This window comes from Lonchura striata, chromosome 3, assembly GCF_046129695.1.
Source record: "Lonchura striata isolate bLonStr1 chromosome 3, bLonStr1.mat, whole genome shotgun sequence".
Lineage (NCBI taxonomy): Eukaryota > Metazoa > Chordata > Aves > Passeriformes > Estrildidae > Lonchura > Lonchura striata.
In genome coordinates, this window is record NC_134605.1 from 32,110,602 (window position 1) to 32,129,480 (window position 18,879).

Sequence of the window (18,879 nt, forward strand, 5' to 3'; positions counted from 1 at the left end):
ATCTGTACAACTGCGTTGTACTTTGATTTCTCTGCTCACTCCATTAACCCTTTCCTGTAAGAAACAACAGCCATATTTCTTTCTCTGGCTTCAGCTTCCTCTCTCTTGGGTAGGCAGTGTTGTCTTGAACACACTGAAGTGTTACGGCATAGTTTGTACAGTTACAAATTGCAGCAGTTATTTATTATTTTTTAACTCCTCAGAAATTCCAAGTGTGGTGGCCCAGTACCGCTCCATGGAAAGGCAGTGATAAGAGTGCTTTTATAGTACATACTCTTATATGTGGTCAGGAAGTGTATTCTGGTTTAACTTTAGTTTTACCAAGGCTGTATTTGTATCCCAGGGGTGCAACAGATATGAGAGGGAGGCAAGCAGGGCAGCAAATTAGGGCTTGCAAGGTCTGTGCTGTATTCTCTGATGTGCTGCTGGTTCGCTGTATCACCTTGGGCAACTCATGTAATTTCTATGTTCTCTTGTTACCAGCTCATAAGAGCAGATAATGCTGGTACAAAAAAAAAAAAAAAAAAAAAAAAAAAAAAAAAAAAAAAAAAAAAAAAAAAAAAGTAATAGCAAGGTCCTTGGATCATAATGCTATCTACCTCCTTTTGCTCTTCTGGTTTGATTTTTTAGCATCTTGTACTGAGTTTGGATGTATGTGGACATTACTTTACAATAATTCTCAGTGAAAAATATGACTGGATTATTTCAGAGATGGAGCCTTGGTGTTAACTCTGGGACTCACCCACTGTGAGGTAATAGCAAAGGAAGAGTCTAGGCTCTTATAAGGTTTATCCAGTAAAGCCAAGTTGTGTTTGCATTTTCATGTTACATACATAAATGTGTAGTTTCCAGATTTTTCCTGTCGTCTCCTACATGTATTTACACGTTCTTGTCCTTTATAGTGTTTCAGTAGTCTCTGTAAGGAAACCTACTTCCCTGGGAGCAACACAAGAGGAGGGGTTCTGAGATGATTCATCATGAACAAGGCCTTTTATGGAGATTACACTGATCTTCCTGAAGCTATTTTCTTTCCTGTTCCCTATGAGATAGGTTTGGGACCTAAGAAAGTCCCCATCCCATGTAACATTGAGTTAGACCTACAGGCTTCAGTGTGTCACTTCATGCAGGCCTCTGTTGAGATAGGACAGACTTCTGCTAAGGAGTGTATCTCCTTTGATTCCTCTAGTTTTGAAGCTTTTTGGAGCTGAGTCTGAGCTTGGAGCTTTGCTGGTGCTGGGGTTTCTGTCAGCAGGGTGAAACACTGAAGGCAGTGATCTGTGGCCCCAGCAGGGCTGGGGGAGCAGCAGCCATTAGGTGCTGGTGGAGACCCCCGCTTCTCAGCTGGTGTGCACAGGCCCTCTCCTGGGACTGGGGCATGAGAAAAAGATGTGAGACAGAAGGAAGCAGCTCAAAGACATCAGACTTCGGGCATAAAGTCCTTTTCAGTAAAGCACTTCCCAGTTGGGTCAGTCAGAGCCACTGGTACTTACCATTTTCCTGAACGTTAAGTATCAGTGAACATCAGAAAACAAAAACCTAAGAGATATTATTGAAAGTCAGGCCAAGTAGAAACAAGACTGGGGAAAAATGAAGGTTTCCAAAGCTTGAATTCCTGAAGTTTAAAGCTATGCCCTGAGCTGGATCTGCGTATCTTGGAATCTGGAGAGCCCTGCTTTTGTCAGTCCAGGATAGGATTTGGGTGTGTGTGTTTGTGCACATGCCTTTCATCTTCTTTGCATGGGGAACTGACTACAGATAATTAAAGATTCCTGCTGCAGCATTTGATTCTCAATGAAAAACAGGACTGGATTATTTCAGAGATGGAGCCTTGGTGTTAACTTGGTAGTGACCCCTTGCAGCTCTTTCTCAGTACTAACGTTCAACACCAAAGAAGAGCAGATTGCTACATGATTTTAAACACTTTAATGAAAAGACAGACTGTTAAGACATAACTAATTATCTACAATTAGCCTCCTTTTTCCTCATGCTCTGGGTTTCACTGATGGGATGGTTTTAAAGATGGTGATATAGACGTTCCTGGAAAGCCCTGAAAACTCTATATTTGAACATATTTAGTCTCTGGAAGCACTTAGCTCCTTCTATGAAAGCAGCAGAAAAAGCCAGAGGCTGAATCTACAGCCTGTAAATTATGAAAGTCTGTCTCCAACCAATATTGCAAAGCATCTCATTTTGAAACATGGCCAAAATTATAATGACGAAACAAAACACCAACAGAGTCTGAGCTTTTCTTGTTGAATCCAAGTGAAAAGGAATTTCTTATGTTTAGACTGCCTAAGGCACAGTGTGGGGAGCTGAAAATTGCCCTTTGTATCAGAAAGCTGTAGGGCACCTCCAGCATTTCTACTTTAACTTGCTTACAAGTGATGGCAGCTAATTGATAGCCTGCACTATGCTTTTACCATGACAAAGGATGTTTAGAATTATATGAGTAAATGCTGTTGGCATGCAGGCGACCACTTCATGCATGTGACTTGCTGACTGGACAGCCCTGGGGTGAGTAGAGGGAGGGGAAGCTCAGGTTTCAGCTCCAATTTTTTGTTGTTGTTGTTGTTCATTAAAACAAAAGCATTGATTTTCCCAGGTCAAAGCCAGGCCATTTCATGCAGCAAATCTGTGTTGAAAGGGATCAGAGTAATCATTTTTTACATGCTTGACTACTGCATGCCAGCACTGAGCTTTCAGGTACATGAACATAGGAATGATTTAATAGAGGAAGTGGCAGCAGGCTATTGTGCACGGTGAAGGCTCCATGTAACATGCATGACTGAGTCGCACACCATTAGTCTGGGTGTAAATAAAACCTGCTCCTGACACTGCTACAGAATTGGCTCACCGGAATGCCTCCACCACTGTCCTGGTGGGAGCCACTGTTCTGGCTTTAGAGCCCTTCCCCCTCCAGCTCTGCCTTTGCTGTCCAGGTGACTGGAGCAGCTCTTCAATGCAGTACTATAGTAATAATAACCAGCTTCTTAAATAAGGCCACAATGCTGACAAATGCCTGTTAAACCAAAATCCAGTCTGAAGAGAGAGAAATGTTAGAAGAGACTGTTTGGCTCTTTTTTTTTTTTTTTTTTTTTTTTTTTGCTAGGAATTGTGGGTGATGTGCATCTTCCCTGGAGCATCTCTCAGATTACTTGTCAACCTGCCATGTCACAGGAGGCCTGCTTTCTTATCTGGTTTCAGCAGTGCTCATTCGCCAGCTCTAAACTGCCCTGAAAAGCTCCTTTAAAAATAATAGAGTAATTCAGAAAGCAAGGTTAAGAAATAAACTGCGTAGAAGATAGAAGAAAATTAGAAGTTGGATGTACATCAGCACATTCCTTATACTGGTACAGAAACAGCATATCTAGTATAGGTGTGGATGGAATATTATAAACAAGCATTGCTTCATTCCAATAAACATGAAGCAAGTGATTTCTTGCCTCAAGTGTCCTTGTACTTTGTATCAATTGACAGCAGTGGGCTTGCCTAACAGTCAACAAAGAATATGGCCTGAATTATTTTACAGTGAGATGGACATATAAAATTTTCTTCTGAATGATGGATCCTCCCAATGTATCCTGTTCCAGGTATTTGGTTGCAACATGGTCCTTTCTATACAATCTGTGTAATCTGAGTTGTGAGGATGAGTGATTGCTGTTTGGATTTTCTGGCAATATAGACCTTGGTTCTTTGGTGTTTGGAGTACTGACTTCAAGATGGGAACCCTAAATACTTCTGGTGAAGTCCCCACATCAACAGAGGGGCCTTCCACTTGAAAACACTGGCAAGGACTTCCCCTTCAGGAGTGGAACTGTGCAAACTCTATGAAAATCCATGGAGTGAATAGCTAGTGTGCTCTTCCCTGGCAATAAAATAAACTAGGAGAAAGGAGGTCAAAGGAAAGGGGAGGAGTTGGTTCAATCATGGATAATTGACCATAAGGTCAGATCCCATTAGGAAATAAAAATGAGAGGCAGTCAGCATCACATTTTAGACTCAAATGGAATGGAAGCCCAGTTGTCAGATAGTGAAGAGCAGCAGAGGAAATAGGATAGATAATCTTTGCTAGTAAGAAAAGCTTGACAACTGACATCAGTGCCATTGCTGTTGGAACCACCAGAGGAATAGCTTAGGTGTACTGCTCTAGTTAACCAGGTCTGGTTTTTATAATTACCTTGGACTGTCTGGTGAGGAAAACCAAAATGCTGAAGAGCAGCAACTGTACAGAAAGGAAATTTTACATCTCATAACATTAAATGTTGTGGGGAATAGCTTTGGCTCCACATCCCACCTTTGAGCACACAATATAAACTTCTGAAATGTTGTTATATCAAGTTACAGTTTCATTTTCTGTTTGAACCACCTTGAAATTTCTAGGACAGCAGTTGTTTTGCATCCCATTTGGATGTATCCTGCTTTGAAGAGATATGCATCACACTGTTTTTCATTAAGATTTTGTACTTGCAGTTTTTGCCTTTACCTTTTTCCCAGAAAAGATGCTCCATCTGGAATGTGTGCTTGGAAAGCAGCCTAAGGAGAACACTCCAAAATATACAGTACTTAAGCAAAACCAGACTTTTTAGAGCTCTTGCCCTGGTCAAAACACACTTTTATGAGCACACATCCTTTTGCAGTTTGGCAATTTCGCTGAGGTCAGTGTGCCTTTTTATCCCTAAAGTTACTCTCACATACCTTGATCTGTATTTCTCATACCTTAAGGCTCCTCTGGTCTTACCTTTGCTGAAATATATTTTAGCTTCAGTACCACTATTCACTCTTCAGATCTACTTTCACACTGCACACCTTCACTGCTGTGCTACTCTCTTTATCATAAATTTAACCTGCCCAAAACTTAACCTATAGCTTAAGGTAGAGCAATAGATCTGTTGCAAAATTAAATCTTGTATCCTGTGTATTTTCTTGGCTATTTCACAGCCTGGTTATTCATACTCAAACTAGGTTCAAGAGAGGTTATTCTGAGAGTGTGTAAATTCAAACTAAGTGAAAAACACATTATTCAGGGCATTTAACAAATGACATTTTGCTTTACATACTGCATGGTCATAAATGAATGTGAAGTTATTTTACCCTGAGTTCATCTTACTGTGTTTATTTCTGATTGATTTTTGGTACAATTTTTTTTTTTTTTTTTTTTTTTTTTTTTTGAATGGAGGAATGAATTCTATTTACATGGTGGCAGGGTCAGCCATTTTGCCAAGGTGCAGAGGTGGGCAGAAGTGGGAGGGTGCTGAGATCTGCTCCTATTGAGCTTCCTGGCTGCCCACTTTCTTCATAAGTCATACATAGGGAATAGAGGAGTAGTGTGCTGTAATTCCCACAAAGCATGTTATTTATTATAGAATCAAAACTGATGAGATCCTAACTCCATCAAGCACACCAAATAAATCTGGGACTTCAGATGGATATTTTCTATATGAATGGAAAACTGCACTAATTTTAACAAATTTAATTGTTGTGTGTTGTTGGGGATGAGAAAGCTGTCAACTGCTTTGTGATATTCACCCCAAAGCTTTGCTTAGGCTGTATTTCCTTACTGATCCTAATTAACATAAAATAAGATAAAAACCAGAGACTAAATGGAGAAGTCAGTGTCAGGATCCTCCTGTCAAATGGCACCATTATTTTCTGTACCTGGGCTAATAAGCAGCCTACTAAGCAGTGTATGTTTAGAACAAACTAGATCCACTTTTACCTTACAGGAAAGAATAAGAAGATCTTTCATTTTAATTCCTCCTCAAAGCACTCTACTCCTCAGATAAATCATCCTGAGATGAGTTCAGAGCTGCAGCCTGTCCTGTTGTCATAACCCACAGGCAATCCAGACACGAGCTCTGGCTAGAAAAACACAATGAGTTAATGTCTCCTGCCACTGCTGCACTCTCAGTTGCCTCTCTCCCAAGGGCCAAGTGCTATTAAAGGAAGCCTCAGGTTAGAGCACTCCTTCTAGACTGCAGGCTTCTGCTTCCCATTGAGCCAAACTGATATGAATTAGAACAAAATACCAAAAAAAAAAAAAAAAATTACTATAATTCCTCTACTTTGTACCCCAGCAATCTGTTTTGCTTTGCTTCAAGAAGGAGGCCGATGCTGTTCATGTGGCAAGGTGCATTGGAGCCATCCACCTGCATTTCCAGAGAGTCTTGGACCTGGACTTTGACTCTGACTGGAGACAGAGTTTTTCCAGTGGAGTGGTTTAAAACTGCTTCATTGCACAAGAAGGTGGTTTTAACAGTCACAGTGGGGAAAAGAAGAAAATCAAGCATCACAGAAAAAGGCACTTAATTGTAATCCAGTCATGCATGGAGAACTGGGCAGAAGGAATTTCCAGTCTGCTCAGCTGCTTCCTTGAAATGCTACAGCTAGTCTAAAGGCATGTCAGAAAAGGAGATGTGACCATGCTGTAGGGCAGAAAGGAAAAATAATTAACAGCACAGGGTGCATTAAACAGAAGGTCAGATCTGATGCTTGTAGGTATCACTGTCTCTAAAAGTTGTCGAACAGCAGAGAGATTGTATTTACACTCTGACTAAATTTGAGAGGCTGCTTCTGTGAGACACCATGGTTAAAAGCCTGAAAAGTATTTTAAAACATATTTAATGCCTAAATCCTTTTGATCTTGAGTAACACTAGGATGATGCTCAGGGTCCTTCCCATCTAAGCAAGCAGAGGACTTGTTTCCCAGGAGGGTCTGAGCCTTTTTCAGGATCTTTGCCTGCATGTAATAAAATTGAATAGTCCACCATGCTCTCTCATCTCCCTTGAAGTGTGCAGCTGCTCCCAGCATTTGGTTACCTTCCTCCAGCACTGTTGACAAGAGTCGCCATTAGAATCGCAGACCCCTTTGCTGGGCTCTTCCCAAACTGCCTGTCTTGTTGTTGTCAGGTTTTGGCTACAGTAATGGGTCAGGTCTTGCCTTTCCTTTTATCAAGATCTGACTCTTCTCTTGATCAGACATTTTAATCTACAGATTAACTGAAATGCATTCAAGGTAATGGAATGCTGACATTGTCTTCCAGTGACTGGTACCACAGAACTAAAATAACTCCTGCTTGCTGGTATTTGTATGGCTTCATTTGTTCTGGCATGAGTATTTTTCCTGGGGTGCAGTTTGAGCAATAAACACAGCTATGACAAGTGTCATAGGATGGCAATTTCAGGTTGTTTGGTATAAAGGGGCCTTGTAGAGATCCATGTCTGCCCAGAACTGTCTGTCAATCAGCTCTGGTTGTGCTCTCTTTTTCCTGCATTGGGTTATCTCAGATGTATCCAAATAAAAGCTCTATAGACTAGGCTTCCCAATAGACCATTCTCATCCATTTAAAGCTAGAATTTGAAAGTTAATTACTTGTCTCTAACAGAGACCTACTGGTCTCTAGCACATATTATTGTAGTCAGAAATCATGGGATAAGATCATGGGATAATAGTTCTCAAAGTCAGCACAGAAGCAGACTCCCGTGAATTAAGCTAGGTAATACTTTCTTACTTGAAAATCTAAAAATTAGAAAATCAATAGATATTTTGGGGTTTTTAGCTTTTATCGAAGCACCAAGTTGACAGACTTGTTGAAACTATTTACATTCAAGTCTCAATAAATATAATGTGGGAAAATCCTATAAATTATTTTATCTTATTTTTAAAATAAAATCTGCATGATCATTCAGCATCTCTTCCCTGCTGGTTGGCATCACTTATGTATTTGCAGCCAAGAAAGACAGTAAATAGTTTCATTCAAACTTGCTGGCTCTGGCTTTTGTTTTTGGCTTCTGCCATCCTTTTTATTTCTGCTGTGTTCTAGGGAAGACCCTGTGTCAGATACAAACCTTTTTGGTTTTTGTTGTTGTTGTTGTTGTTGTTGCTGTTGTTGCTGTTGTTGATGTTGGTTTTTTTGTTTGTTTGTTTTGTTTGGGTTTTTTTCTGGCCAAGCCATTGCTCTGATTGTACTAAACTAAACAAGGAAATACAACCAGTTGATTTTATTTTTTGTGTGTGTTTTTGTTCTTTCTCCCAACAGACCACTGCCATTAGGCCAGGGACATACATATTCCTCCTTGCTCTACCATGGGCCCTGACTTGGCATTTTATGTGGCAGACACTTTGCAGAAGTTGCCTAATACTTGTCCTTTGACTGTAAGGGTCAGTGGCAGTAAACAGATAGGAAAGCCAGGCTAGACTAGGTCCATCCTACTGGCTTGGGTCCTTCATCTGCTCTCCTGTATGTGGTGAGGCCTAATCAATGGGGAGCAGACACAGGCTCTGTGAACTTCAGGGGATGTGTGCCCTCTGAATGTCAAATCCTGGTGTCACTCATGGTGGATCAGTACTGCACATTGCACCTACAGCTCCCATGGCCTCCCTGGGCTATCCCTCCATTTTCTTCTGTGTCTGAGAAGGCCAAACATGCATCATATGTAGACTTCTCTGCAATGGAAAGGACAAGCTGTTGGGGAAGATGAAACAAGAAAGCCTTATAAATAAGATTGCCTGGCAAAAGATTTAGGAAATACAGAGATTGAAATGGTAACTAGTTTTGAGATACCAAACCTTAGTTACTGCACAACTAGAAAACAATAGTACAGCCAGGATGAAAACAATCCCCCGCTGCTGGCTGGACAATGCCCTTACCTACAGATAAGTCCAAAAGTCAAATGGACTGTTCCATCTCACCCCCCAAAATGTATGGTTCATCCCACACCTGTACCCTCCCCTGAAGCATCAAGTGTCTGTGGCCCCATTGGCCCAAGTCTTGTTCCAGCCCACCTTGAAGCCCCCTGATAAGGGGTCTCTGAGGGGCCAGACGCCCTCTTGGAACTTCCCCTTTCTTGGAACTTCCACCATCTCCTGGAACATCCTCTTATCTCCCTCTACCCCTTGCCTCTCCCTTCCCCGACTCCCTCAGACCTTGCCACGTGCTGCGTCTGGCAGCTCCAAGCAGGACCTTTCACCCTCTCTAAAAAACCATATATTCTAAGAGCAGCCTTCAGAGATCTCTTGTCTCCATCCATCCAAACCATCCTGGAGTCCAACTTCCCCGCAAAGCAATAGCTCTGCTAACATGCAATGGCACTTTCTCCATTTTCAGGTTCACAGAGGAAGAGGCTTATTCCAGCTTTATCCCTTGACATGGCATCCCCAGCAAGGAAGCCTGCCAACAGCCCCGGGGTGCGCTGGGTGGATGGGCCGCTGCGGAGTGGGCAGAGGGGGCTGGGGGAGCCCTTTGAGATCAAAGTCTATGAGATAGATGATGTGGAGAGGCTCCAGCGACGGCGAGGTGGGGACAGCAAGGTGAGTGCCATCCATGTAATCTTCTGGCAGGCGTAAATTGCAAAGGTCAGCATTTAAAACATACGATTGGAAGGAGTATCTGAGATTGAGTATTTTAGAGTAATGATGGATTATGGACTTCATTATTATTTTAAGGCATTTTTTCTTTCTAGTTTCTGACACTTGTTGAAGCGAAATGTGATGTTTGGAGAAACTTGTTGGAGTGGGGTTTCCACTGCACTTCTCCCACAGCAGATTTGCTTACAGAGGAGATTGTGAAATAACGTTGAGATCTTCACACAGTCTTGGATGAGGATAGTTCTGTTTTTGGAATTGCTTCCACACTAGCGAGGGTAGCACAGTCCTCAGATGGTTTATTTGCTGCAAGTCTTTGTGGCTGCCACCCCTCAGAAGTCATGTGAGGCCAGGCTGGCTGACTCCAGCACTGCACCTCATGCTGTTACTGCGCTCCAGAGCTTTACAGAAAATGTATCTTCTTTATTAATGACTATGAATTGCTAGTGCTTTTCATAACATTCTCCCTTTGTTTAAGGATGTTTCAAATTCGATATTGCTACCAGTTCTCTTATTTTAAAATATGACTAATGCATTACTTATGCACCAAGCACAGGGGTGTATTTAGGCTTTCAATACAGCAAGCAATGGATTTCCTACTCCCAAGAGCTTAGATTTTCTTAGCCAAACTGTGGTGAAAAAAAAAGAAATGTTTTCCTGCAGTTAATCTAATTTCAAGATGCTGCCTGTTATTAATTATTATGGTTTATTATTAACTACCATTGCAAAGTCTCCAAAGCTCTGATGGAAAACATGAAAACCAAACAAAAGCAATAAAAATAAAGCAGATGATGGATGATTTCATGCAGTGATTCATAAGCTTCCAGAATAAATGGCTCATTGTCAGTGTTATTGACTGGAAGGTCATTTCACTTAATGGACCTGGATAATTCTTCTCATCTTCACCTATTTGTTCCCTGCTTCTTTTTCCTGGCTGGCAGGAAGTGATGGGTTTCAATGCCAAGCTGAAAATCCTGGAGCATCGCCAGCACAGAATTGCTGAGGTCAAGGCCAAGTATGAGTGGTTAATGAGAGAACTGGAGGTGACCAAACAGTACCTGATGCTGGATCCTAATAAGTGGCTCAGTGAATGTAAGAGCATTGTTTTATTGCCTGAACTCATAGGTTTCCTTTGGTTTATTTAATAGGGGGATGGAAGGAAGCAGAAATGTCTGGTAAGAGTGAGATGTAAGCTACTGTTTGTAAACTAAAATGAACCAACATAGTACCTAAGGGCAAGCTTTAGATTGACTGTCTTTCTAGAACTAGTTCCTATAATTCTTATTAAATGTTAACTGTAGAACTGAACAATCCTTTTTGCCTGAGAGCTGAAGGTTGAAATGGTACGGCATTCTAGTGGTAGATGTTGCCATTAGTAGATTAACGTTCACGTGTTTCAGTCCACAGCTCCTGAAAATGAGATTTTTTCTTTTGGCCTCAGATCACTCAATCATATGAGCAATATTATAAATCTGCTCTTCTACCACAAAATAACACTGTGGAGCAAACTTGTCCCTTGGCAGCAGTGGGCTTACATTTAATGAAATGAAATTTGGACCATTTTTTATAACTATAGATGTGTAAAGTTCAGAGAGCTTAAAGAGCATTCACATGCAAATAAAGAAGGACCTCAGCACCTCTAAGAAAAAAAAAACATAAAGAGTACTGCAGTAGTTATACAACAGTTTTTAGTGTTAGCAAACAGATAAGTTCATATCAAAGAGTTCTAGAAAAAAACCCACAATGTGCAAAAGTTTATTTAGGATAATTTCAAGTGGCAAAAGGAGACTGGCTGGTGTGTTTCCTTACAACATCCTAACTCTTCCTTTGACAGCTGCTTTAAATTGACACCAGATAGGTACATCCTGAAAACAACCACAGTATAGGTTTCAAGAACACTATAAAGGAAGAGAGTTAAAAAGGACTGTTTTAAAGAGAGAGAGAATTTGCTATGTGTTGCTATCCCCTTACTGTGTGATACCTTTGTAATTCCAGTGTGGTAAATGCAGAAAGCCTGGAGGGTTGCAGAGACCTCAGGAAACAGATAAGATGGGCAGTGCTGGCTCAGACAATGCATCTCACACTTGGCTTCCATGGAAGCTGTTGGGCACCTGTATTGGAGAGATTGATGACCTTGCTGGAGTGGTCTAGAGGGAATCACATGGAATAGGGAGAGGTGTGAGGAACGAGGAGCCTAGAGGTTTGTTTTAAATTCCAAAGGCAAAAGCATTTCTGGTGAGGATGACAGACCAGATCGCTCCAGAAAGCATCCAATGCACCTTAAAACTATTTTTCATTGTAGACAAGCTGCTGTATCATTTTAATAATCATTAAACAAAAAAGGCAACTTTTAAAGACAATGGCAAGCCAGAGGTGATGTTGTATATAGTACTGATGAGTTTGAAGACTTGAATTAGCTCTAACTCTCCCACCAGCCATCACTAAGTTTTGTCTACTTTTCCTATCTGTTATTTTCTTTCTCACAGTTGATCTGGAGCAGGTATTTGAGCTGGATTCTCTGGAATACTTGGAGGCCCTGGAATGTGTGACTGAGCGTTTGGAAAACCATGTCAACTTCTGCAAGGCCCATCTCATGATGATCACCTGTTTTGACATCACCTCTAGACGCCGATAAAGGATGAACCTCAAGAGAATTTCAATGCGCATCTCTGTCATCCTTCTTTTCCCTTCCAAACAGCATCCCAAAGACAAAAGAATGAGGATGAATGTTGGAGTAAAGTCTCAGCTGTGTGTATGAAAAATTTGCTATAATATACAGAGGAGTAGTATTAAAAAAAAAACAGAACAAGCATGGAAAATGGAGATGGAAGGTTGTTGATACTCTTAGCCTAAAAGAGCACTTTGCAGAACGTTTTACAGACATGTCTGTAAATAAGAACTGCTGGCAGAAGACACTTCTTTCCCTGCATTAGCTGAGGAAGGAGGAAAGGTGTTTGTGGGACTTCCATTGAGAGGTTCATTAAAAGAAAACCTATCCAGAAAAACTGTTCAAGTGCCTTGCAAATCTTTGTTATCCAAACATTTATGTTCATACTTTATTGTGTACAGATGGTGCTAGTCAAGAAAACAAAAAGGAAAAAAAAAACAAATACACTTTTGAAATGTATTTACAGCTTGTTTTTCTCTTGGTGTTTTCTCCTATTTCAGACTTGCTGTTTCTAAGTAACTTGTGTTTGTAGAGATATTTCCTAATCAGTACAACATATGAATAAATGTTAACTGTCTTTTCTTGTTACCAGAGTAAGGCCACTCAAAGAGAAATTCAGCTTTCCCAGATGACACAAACATATTTCTAGCAGAGAGTAAGGGTTGTTTAAACGCTCTTCTGTACTCTCTTACATGCTGGAGAACACCGTCATTTTCCCAGCTTGTAGGTTTTGCAGTGTATGAGAGAGAAGTGACATTACTGTGAAGTAAATATCTTTTCAATTTGATCCAACCCCCATAATTTGTTTTCTTGTTCATATATATTTTGCTTTGTACTGGCTGGAGTTATGAATGAGGAGGTACTTTTATCCTAATCCCTTTTTCTGGTGCTAGTAACTTGCTGGAAAATTGTCCTCTAGGCTAAGGGTTCCCATGTTTATCAGTTCAAAAATGAGTGATTTTTTCTTGCTTGAGACTATGGCTGGTAAAATTTAGCTTTGCCTCTTTATGACATACACCACTGCGAGACGTGTTTTGTCAGCTTCTGATCCTTAGCCCTGTGTGTCCATACTCAGAGATGTACCTGAGGAGTGCAGGCTCTGATCAACTCAGCACATCTGGAAATAAAGAAAATGAGTAGATACAGCACTTCAAGCATGTTGGCTATGGCATCTTTACTAATCCTCAGTACCTGAAGCCATGGCAAAATTCACATTGATATCAAAATGACAAGGGCCTGCATGTCCATGCACATCCAATTATTCTACTAGTTGGCCTCTTTATCTACAAAACAGTATGTGGGAAGGAACATATTTTGTATTTAATAAACAAATATGCAAAACCCACATTTTAATTACATATGAGAATGAAGAATTATTTTCGTGAATTAGGTTTCTTATTTCTCTATAAGGAAATAAGCACATTTACAAAAATTCCTCTCTCACATACATTTCTGCTGCCCTCCTGTTGCTTATGAGGAAATAATATCATTTAATATACTCAAAATGCATCAATTAACTGTTCCTCCTATTTTACCTGCACCATCCTATCAATGTTGTCTTACAATACACCAAGCAGCAAGTCCCAATGGCAAAACACTTGTAGATTTTCTAGTGGTTAGGTGAACAGAAAAACTTTTTTAAAAAAGTAGAAGTAACATTTGTTTAGTTTTATTTTCTTTTAGTGCTCTACAACTTGTAATAACGAATCTTACTTACTCTATTGCCTTTGTCACTAGCTTTTGGAGAAAATTCTTAGAATCTATGGAATTATTTGGAAAGGAAAAAAGATCCTGTGTGAAAGTCACTTTCTAGTCTGTTCCACAGCAATTTCTTATCATGAAACTGATATTCTAAGTATCAAAGACATATCCCTTTCTCTCTCAAAGAAAAAACCCAACCAACTCTGAAAATCCCCCCAAACAATGTAATTTATCTGGCTTTCTTCTCTTTATAGCAATTTCAGTAACAGTTACTATGTATTGGTTTTTTGGAGGCCATCTCTTCTCTGCAGGGCCCCATGGATTGAGAACAGCTGCTGAGAGCCAGGGAACTAATCCCTGCACACAGTCTCTGACTTACACAGGAGTGGTGATGCTTCTGTAAATCAAGTGGACACATTTTGGAGCTATTGTAAAATACCTATTGCACGTAATATTCCTCACCCACAGTAACTCAATTAGTCATTGATGCTCGATTTGGTACTTCTGTAGCTTAGGATGCATAGCAAAAAGCATGTTTTAAATGGCATAGCCATTGTTTTAAAGACTAAGAGCATACGTTCACCCTGTTTATCACAATGAATAAAAATTGGTCCTTGAAACCAAATTGATTATGCCAAGGATGAATTTTGAATATTAAAAAATATGTACGAATTGAGCAGGCTCATAGTACTTACAAATATTTTCTTTCTGGGGACCTAATTAGAGTAGCCATTAACTCCCATGATATTCATTTTCTAAAATCCATATGCATTCTTTACTTTCTGTCATTTCATTTCAGAATTTGCCACTATGTTTTTAAGAATTGTGATGGCTTAATACAAAAAAAAAGGAATGAAAAATTTGTGGAGATTTGACATTATGAAATGTAATCTTCTTGAAAACAGCTTTTTACTTCAGAATTTATATTAATATAACTCAAGTATTTGCAAAACACATAAATCAAAACGTTCAGGACTTTATTATGAAATTGATCTCAGTTTGCAGTAGCCAGCATTTTAGAGAAGATACATACACTTCTGCAAGTCATCCAGAAAGCCCTATTCTTTAAGGCATTGCTATCATAATGCTGTTTTTATGTTGATTTTTTTAAAGGCATCGTGTAACCCAAAATACACAAGAGCAACATTAGTGTAATGTCTAATCATTTGCACGTTCAGAAATCAATCTTATTTCCCTGGGACAGCTTTTGTAGGAAACAGCAGTGTTCACGTAATTAGGTTTGAAGGTTAATTCTTTGTTCACACGTGTCACGGGAGATCGCAGCTCTTCACTGCCGGGCTGTGAGATGACTGAACACCAGCACGGCTCCAGATCCCCTCCGGCACCTGGGGACGCTTCCTGGGAACTGCTGCTCTTGGCATACGTGAACCTTATCCATACAAGTGACAGGAGTTGCTCTATAGCCATAAATTCAAGTGTAACCATAGACTGGAGACTTCAGCTGTGCTTAGGGTGATTCAGACATCTCTTTTGTCTGTGTCAGCTCTCACAGCAGGCAGAAGCCGCTTGGCTTTGGGAGCTGGTTCAATTTGTGCTCTGAATGGTGTGGGAGAGCCCTAATTCCTGGTACATTTGTCACACATCTTTCTTTTGTCATGCATGGTTTGCATTTGCCTCAAAATGATTCCTTGTCAATTCATTCAGATCTAAGTAATCCAAAGTAATCCTTTGCAGAAGGACAAGGAATAAAACTAATACTCTCCTTTCTTAGGTTTTCTTCTCATCTAACCTGTTTGATAAAACTGAGGCACAATTGCATTAAGAATCAAGAGTTATAACAGTTAACCCAGTTGTGAGGAAAATTCATTTGCCTGCAATTTTTTTGGTGCATTTACTGTTAGTTATATAGTAGCAGATTATGCTACTCTTATGTATTTAACACCCCTTCATGTAAGGGCCACATACAGGGCTATTGCTGAACATCTGTCTTTGATCCAGTCTAAGAAGACCTACTGCCATAAATCCTAGCTTATGAGACTTGCAGGTCCATAAAATAGTATGGACCTGCATCCTGCATGGTATCAAGCAATGGCATGATCCTCTGACATGATTCTTAGTGAGAGCTGCAGAAAATGTACAAAAAGGGATCAAAGACACACACTGGCATTTTTTCTTTTATCTCCAAATATGGCAATTACAGATGCTGAAAGCTGAGAGTGATGCTGGGAGTAATACATACCAAATCTCATTTTTCCTCATAGAAAACAGTCTATCTTGAAGTGTGGGCTTTATTTATTCACCTTTTTTCATTTATCTCAATAATATGCTTATCTTAAAATAGGGACCTGTGGCATGGAATTCAAATGTTCTTCAAATGATGACAGCTGAAAAATACAGACTATTTTACAAAAATCACCTTTTGCAAATGTTTGTGATTTTTCTGTATCATTTGTAATGAGCTAAAAATCATTGTAGAAACAAAAGTTGTACATACACTGATAAATACACACGCACACAGCCTGAGATGCAGGGAAGTGGCAGAGCTGCTCACAGATGGCAACATCACCACTCCCCTTCCCTCCTCCGAGGATGCCTGCCTATAAAACCATTCCCTTTGCACTCACCTGGATGAAGTTGACATATGCCACACTATAGGGAAACCTTATGCTTGAAGTTCTTCCAAGGGCTTCTTTAAAAGGTTCTTTCTTACCCAGGTTCTTCAGCCTAGATAGCCAAATTACTGCAGTTCCCATGTAGAACCTGTTAAATCCTGTAAAAGTATTCTAGATTAACTACTCTATATTTCAGAGTGTCATGAAATTGCAACAAGATAGTTATAATCTCAGCTCTTTAACACAACAATTTCTGCATATGCTTGAGGCATACAGCATAGTTACATCCACTGAGAGCCTGGACTCTTGGTGGTCTGTGAAGCTTTCTGCCTAGTCCTAACAGAGTTAAAATTGTAAATTGAAGTTTCTGCATTGCAGAAGCAAATTCAATTCTCCCAAACCAGAGGCTGAGCAACCTCTGATGTCAGTTCATAGATGGGTAAGATGGTTGCACAGAGTCAGGGATGCACCAGCTCACTGCAGAGATCATTAAATACCAATAGGAGTGGATTATGACCATAGAGAGAGGAATTTCTTCTCAAATCCATGGATGGTAGTGTACCTCGCTTAATCCTGATGTCCTTGTGGTCTATGTTTTGTAACTCCACAGGCTTTTGCACTGGCAACACACAGCAGTTTTTGAAGACATAAGGCTGGCTGTTGCTAGCTATCCTAAGGTGTGTAAGAGGTTTCCAAATAACCATAGCAAACAAAACTGTGAATGATTTGTCAATGCAAAGTTAATAATCTCTCTCTCTTGCATTTATTGTGCACTCATCCCAGGGTTATCTGAGCTTCCATACCAGTTCCTGGAAATAACAGACCATTTTATTATTGTCTTTATCTTTTCTTCTTTCTCCTTCTCAAGCAACCTTTCAAAACAAACACAAAAAAATAATTTTACCTTGGAAATGTAGCACCCTTTTGCCACCAAATTCATGAACAGCAGTCTCGTGCTCACTTATGCAAACTTTTGAAGCTCACAAAGGGCATGATGATTCTGCAAAGAATGGAGGTGCTGAAAGTAGCTGAAATAATAGCATTCAGTAGCATTCAGCTATAGTATTTCAAACTACCTTCAACCCCTCCTGGACAGGAAATAAAACACAACCCAAACCATCTTACTTTGAGTGGTCCTACTTAAGTATTGAGCAAACTTTATAATAATGATAATAAATTGGTGCTTGAGGCAGTTTCAGCTATATTACATATTCTCTATATACTATAGATATGGATGTATTCACCTTCTTTATTGTGTATGTATGTGTGTGAATATTTACATGTAGCACACATACATATATGTTTTATGTATGCATAGATACTAACTTTTCTACATTTTACTTCTTTCCCACCCATAGCTGAAACTGCTGGTTACTACCATCCACATCATATTCTATGTATGAAGGATATAATTTATTTGTAAACTCAGGATGTTCTTGTTTTATAGAGTTGCTTGTATTTTATAATTTATTTACACATCATGGTTGGAAATGCTTATCTAAGTGCTATACATTGAAGTGTATGTTTGCTAAATCCATTTCACTCTGTTCATGGCTATGTTCTTTCTCATTATAACAGTGGTATAAAATAGGGCTAAGGAGGAGAGAAACTGAGAGATGTAGAGCTTATGCTGGTCCCATCATTGGGCAATTCTGGGAGAGGATGTATCAGTATATATATATATATATATATATATATATATATATATATTTTATCAACTAAATTTTATGGTGGAAAAAGGAGAAAGAACAGCATGAGAACAAGTTCAAAATATGATAAGTCACAGCCATTTGCCATTAAAATTGTAAAGTTTATTGTCTGCTGGCTAAAAAAATATCTCTTTTGTGGTATTTGAGGTGTGAAACATTGTCAAAAATATGATTGTCAAAAATCAAACTATACTGGCATTAAATGTTTACTTTTATCTTACCAATATATCTGCTTCCTCTTTGTCCTAGTTTAGGGCAAATTTGGGAGAAAAACCTCTGGAAGGAGCCCCCAGAAAACAAACCCCCATGGCCCCCCTGCCCCCAGCTGGTTCAGGAAGAATTTTCTCAGAAAGAAGTGGAAAAGAACATCTTTATTTAACAAACAAAACACTCCCCACCACCAGAAAATTAACAACACCAGATGACAATAAAACTCTTTCGCCACTCTGAAGAGATGACAAATCCAGAAAGTCTCTCTTGGGAATGACGGCCCGGGTCTGGGCGCTGGGGATTGCTCTGGGCACTAGGGATGGCTGCTGTAGATCACAGAGTGCAGGCTCTCGGTGCTCCTCGGTGTTTCCCAGGTCCCAGTCCAGAGCAGGTTGGATGGTGTTCAGGAAAGGGAAAGGGAAAAAAACCAGTCCAGGGAAATAAAACTGGACTGCTTAGCTAAACTAACTAACAACCAAAAGCAAAGGCAAAAGCAGAAGCAGGAGCAAGAGCAAGCAAGCAAAGTGAACAAGCAAGCAAAGCCAGCAAGCAAAGCAAAACAAGCCAGCCAGCACTAGCCTCTTCTAGACAGCAGACTATGGTGGGAGATGAGCCGGCTGATAACAAGACAAAGCAAACCTTCACTTTCAGAATCAG

At 39.9% G+C, this 18,879-nt stretch overlaps 1 protein-coding gene across 1 annotated transcript in view; it reads left to right on the forward strand.

Moving 5' to 3' along the window:
- KIF26B (kinesin family member 26B) overlaps positions 1-18,236 on the forward strand; it is a 202,814-nt gene extending 184,578 nt beyond the window's left edge. The window contains exons 11-13 of the mRNA XM_021550443.2: positions 9,105-9,307; positions 10,303-10,453; positions 11,848-18,236. Of these exons, the coding sequence (XP_021406118.2) occupies positions 9,105-9,307; positions 10,303-10,453; positions 11,848-11,996 (503 nt within the window). The 3' untranslated portion in view covers positions 11,997-18,236. The remainder of the gene's footprint in view (positions 1-9,104; positions 9,308-10,302; positions 10,454-11,847) is intronic.
- The last annotated feature ends 643 nt before the right edge of the window (positions 18,237-18,879 follow it).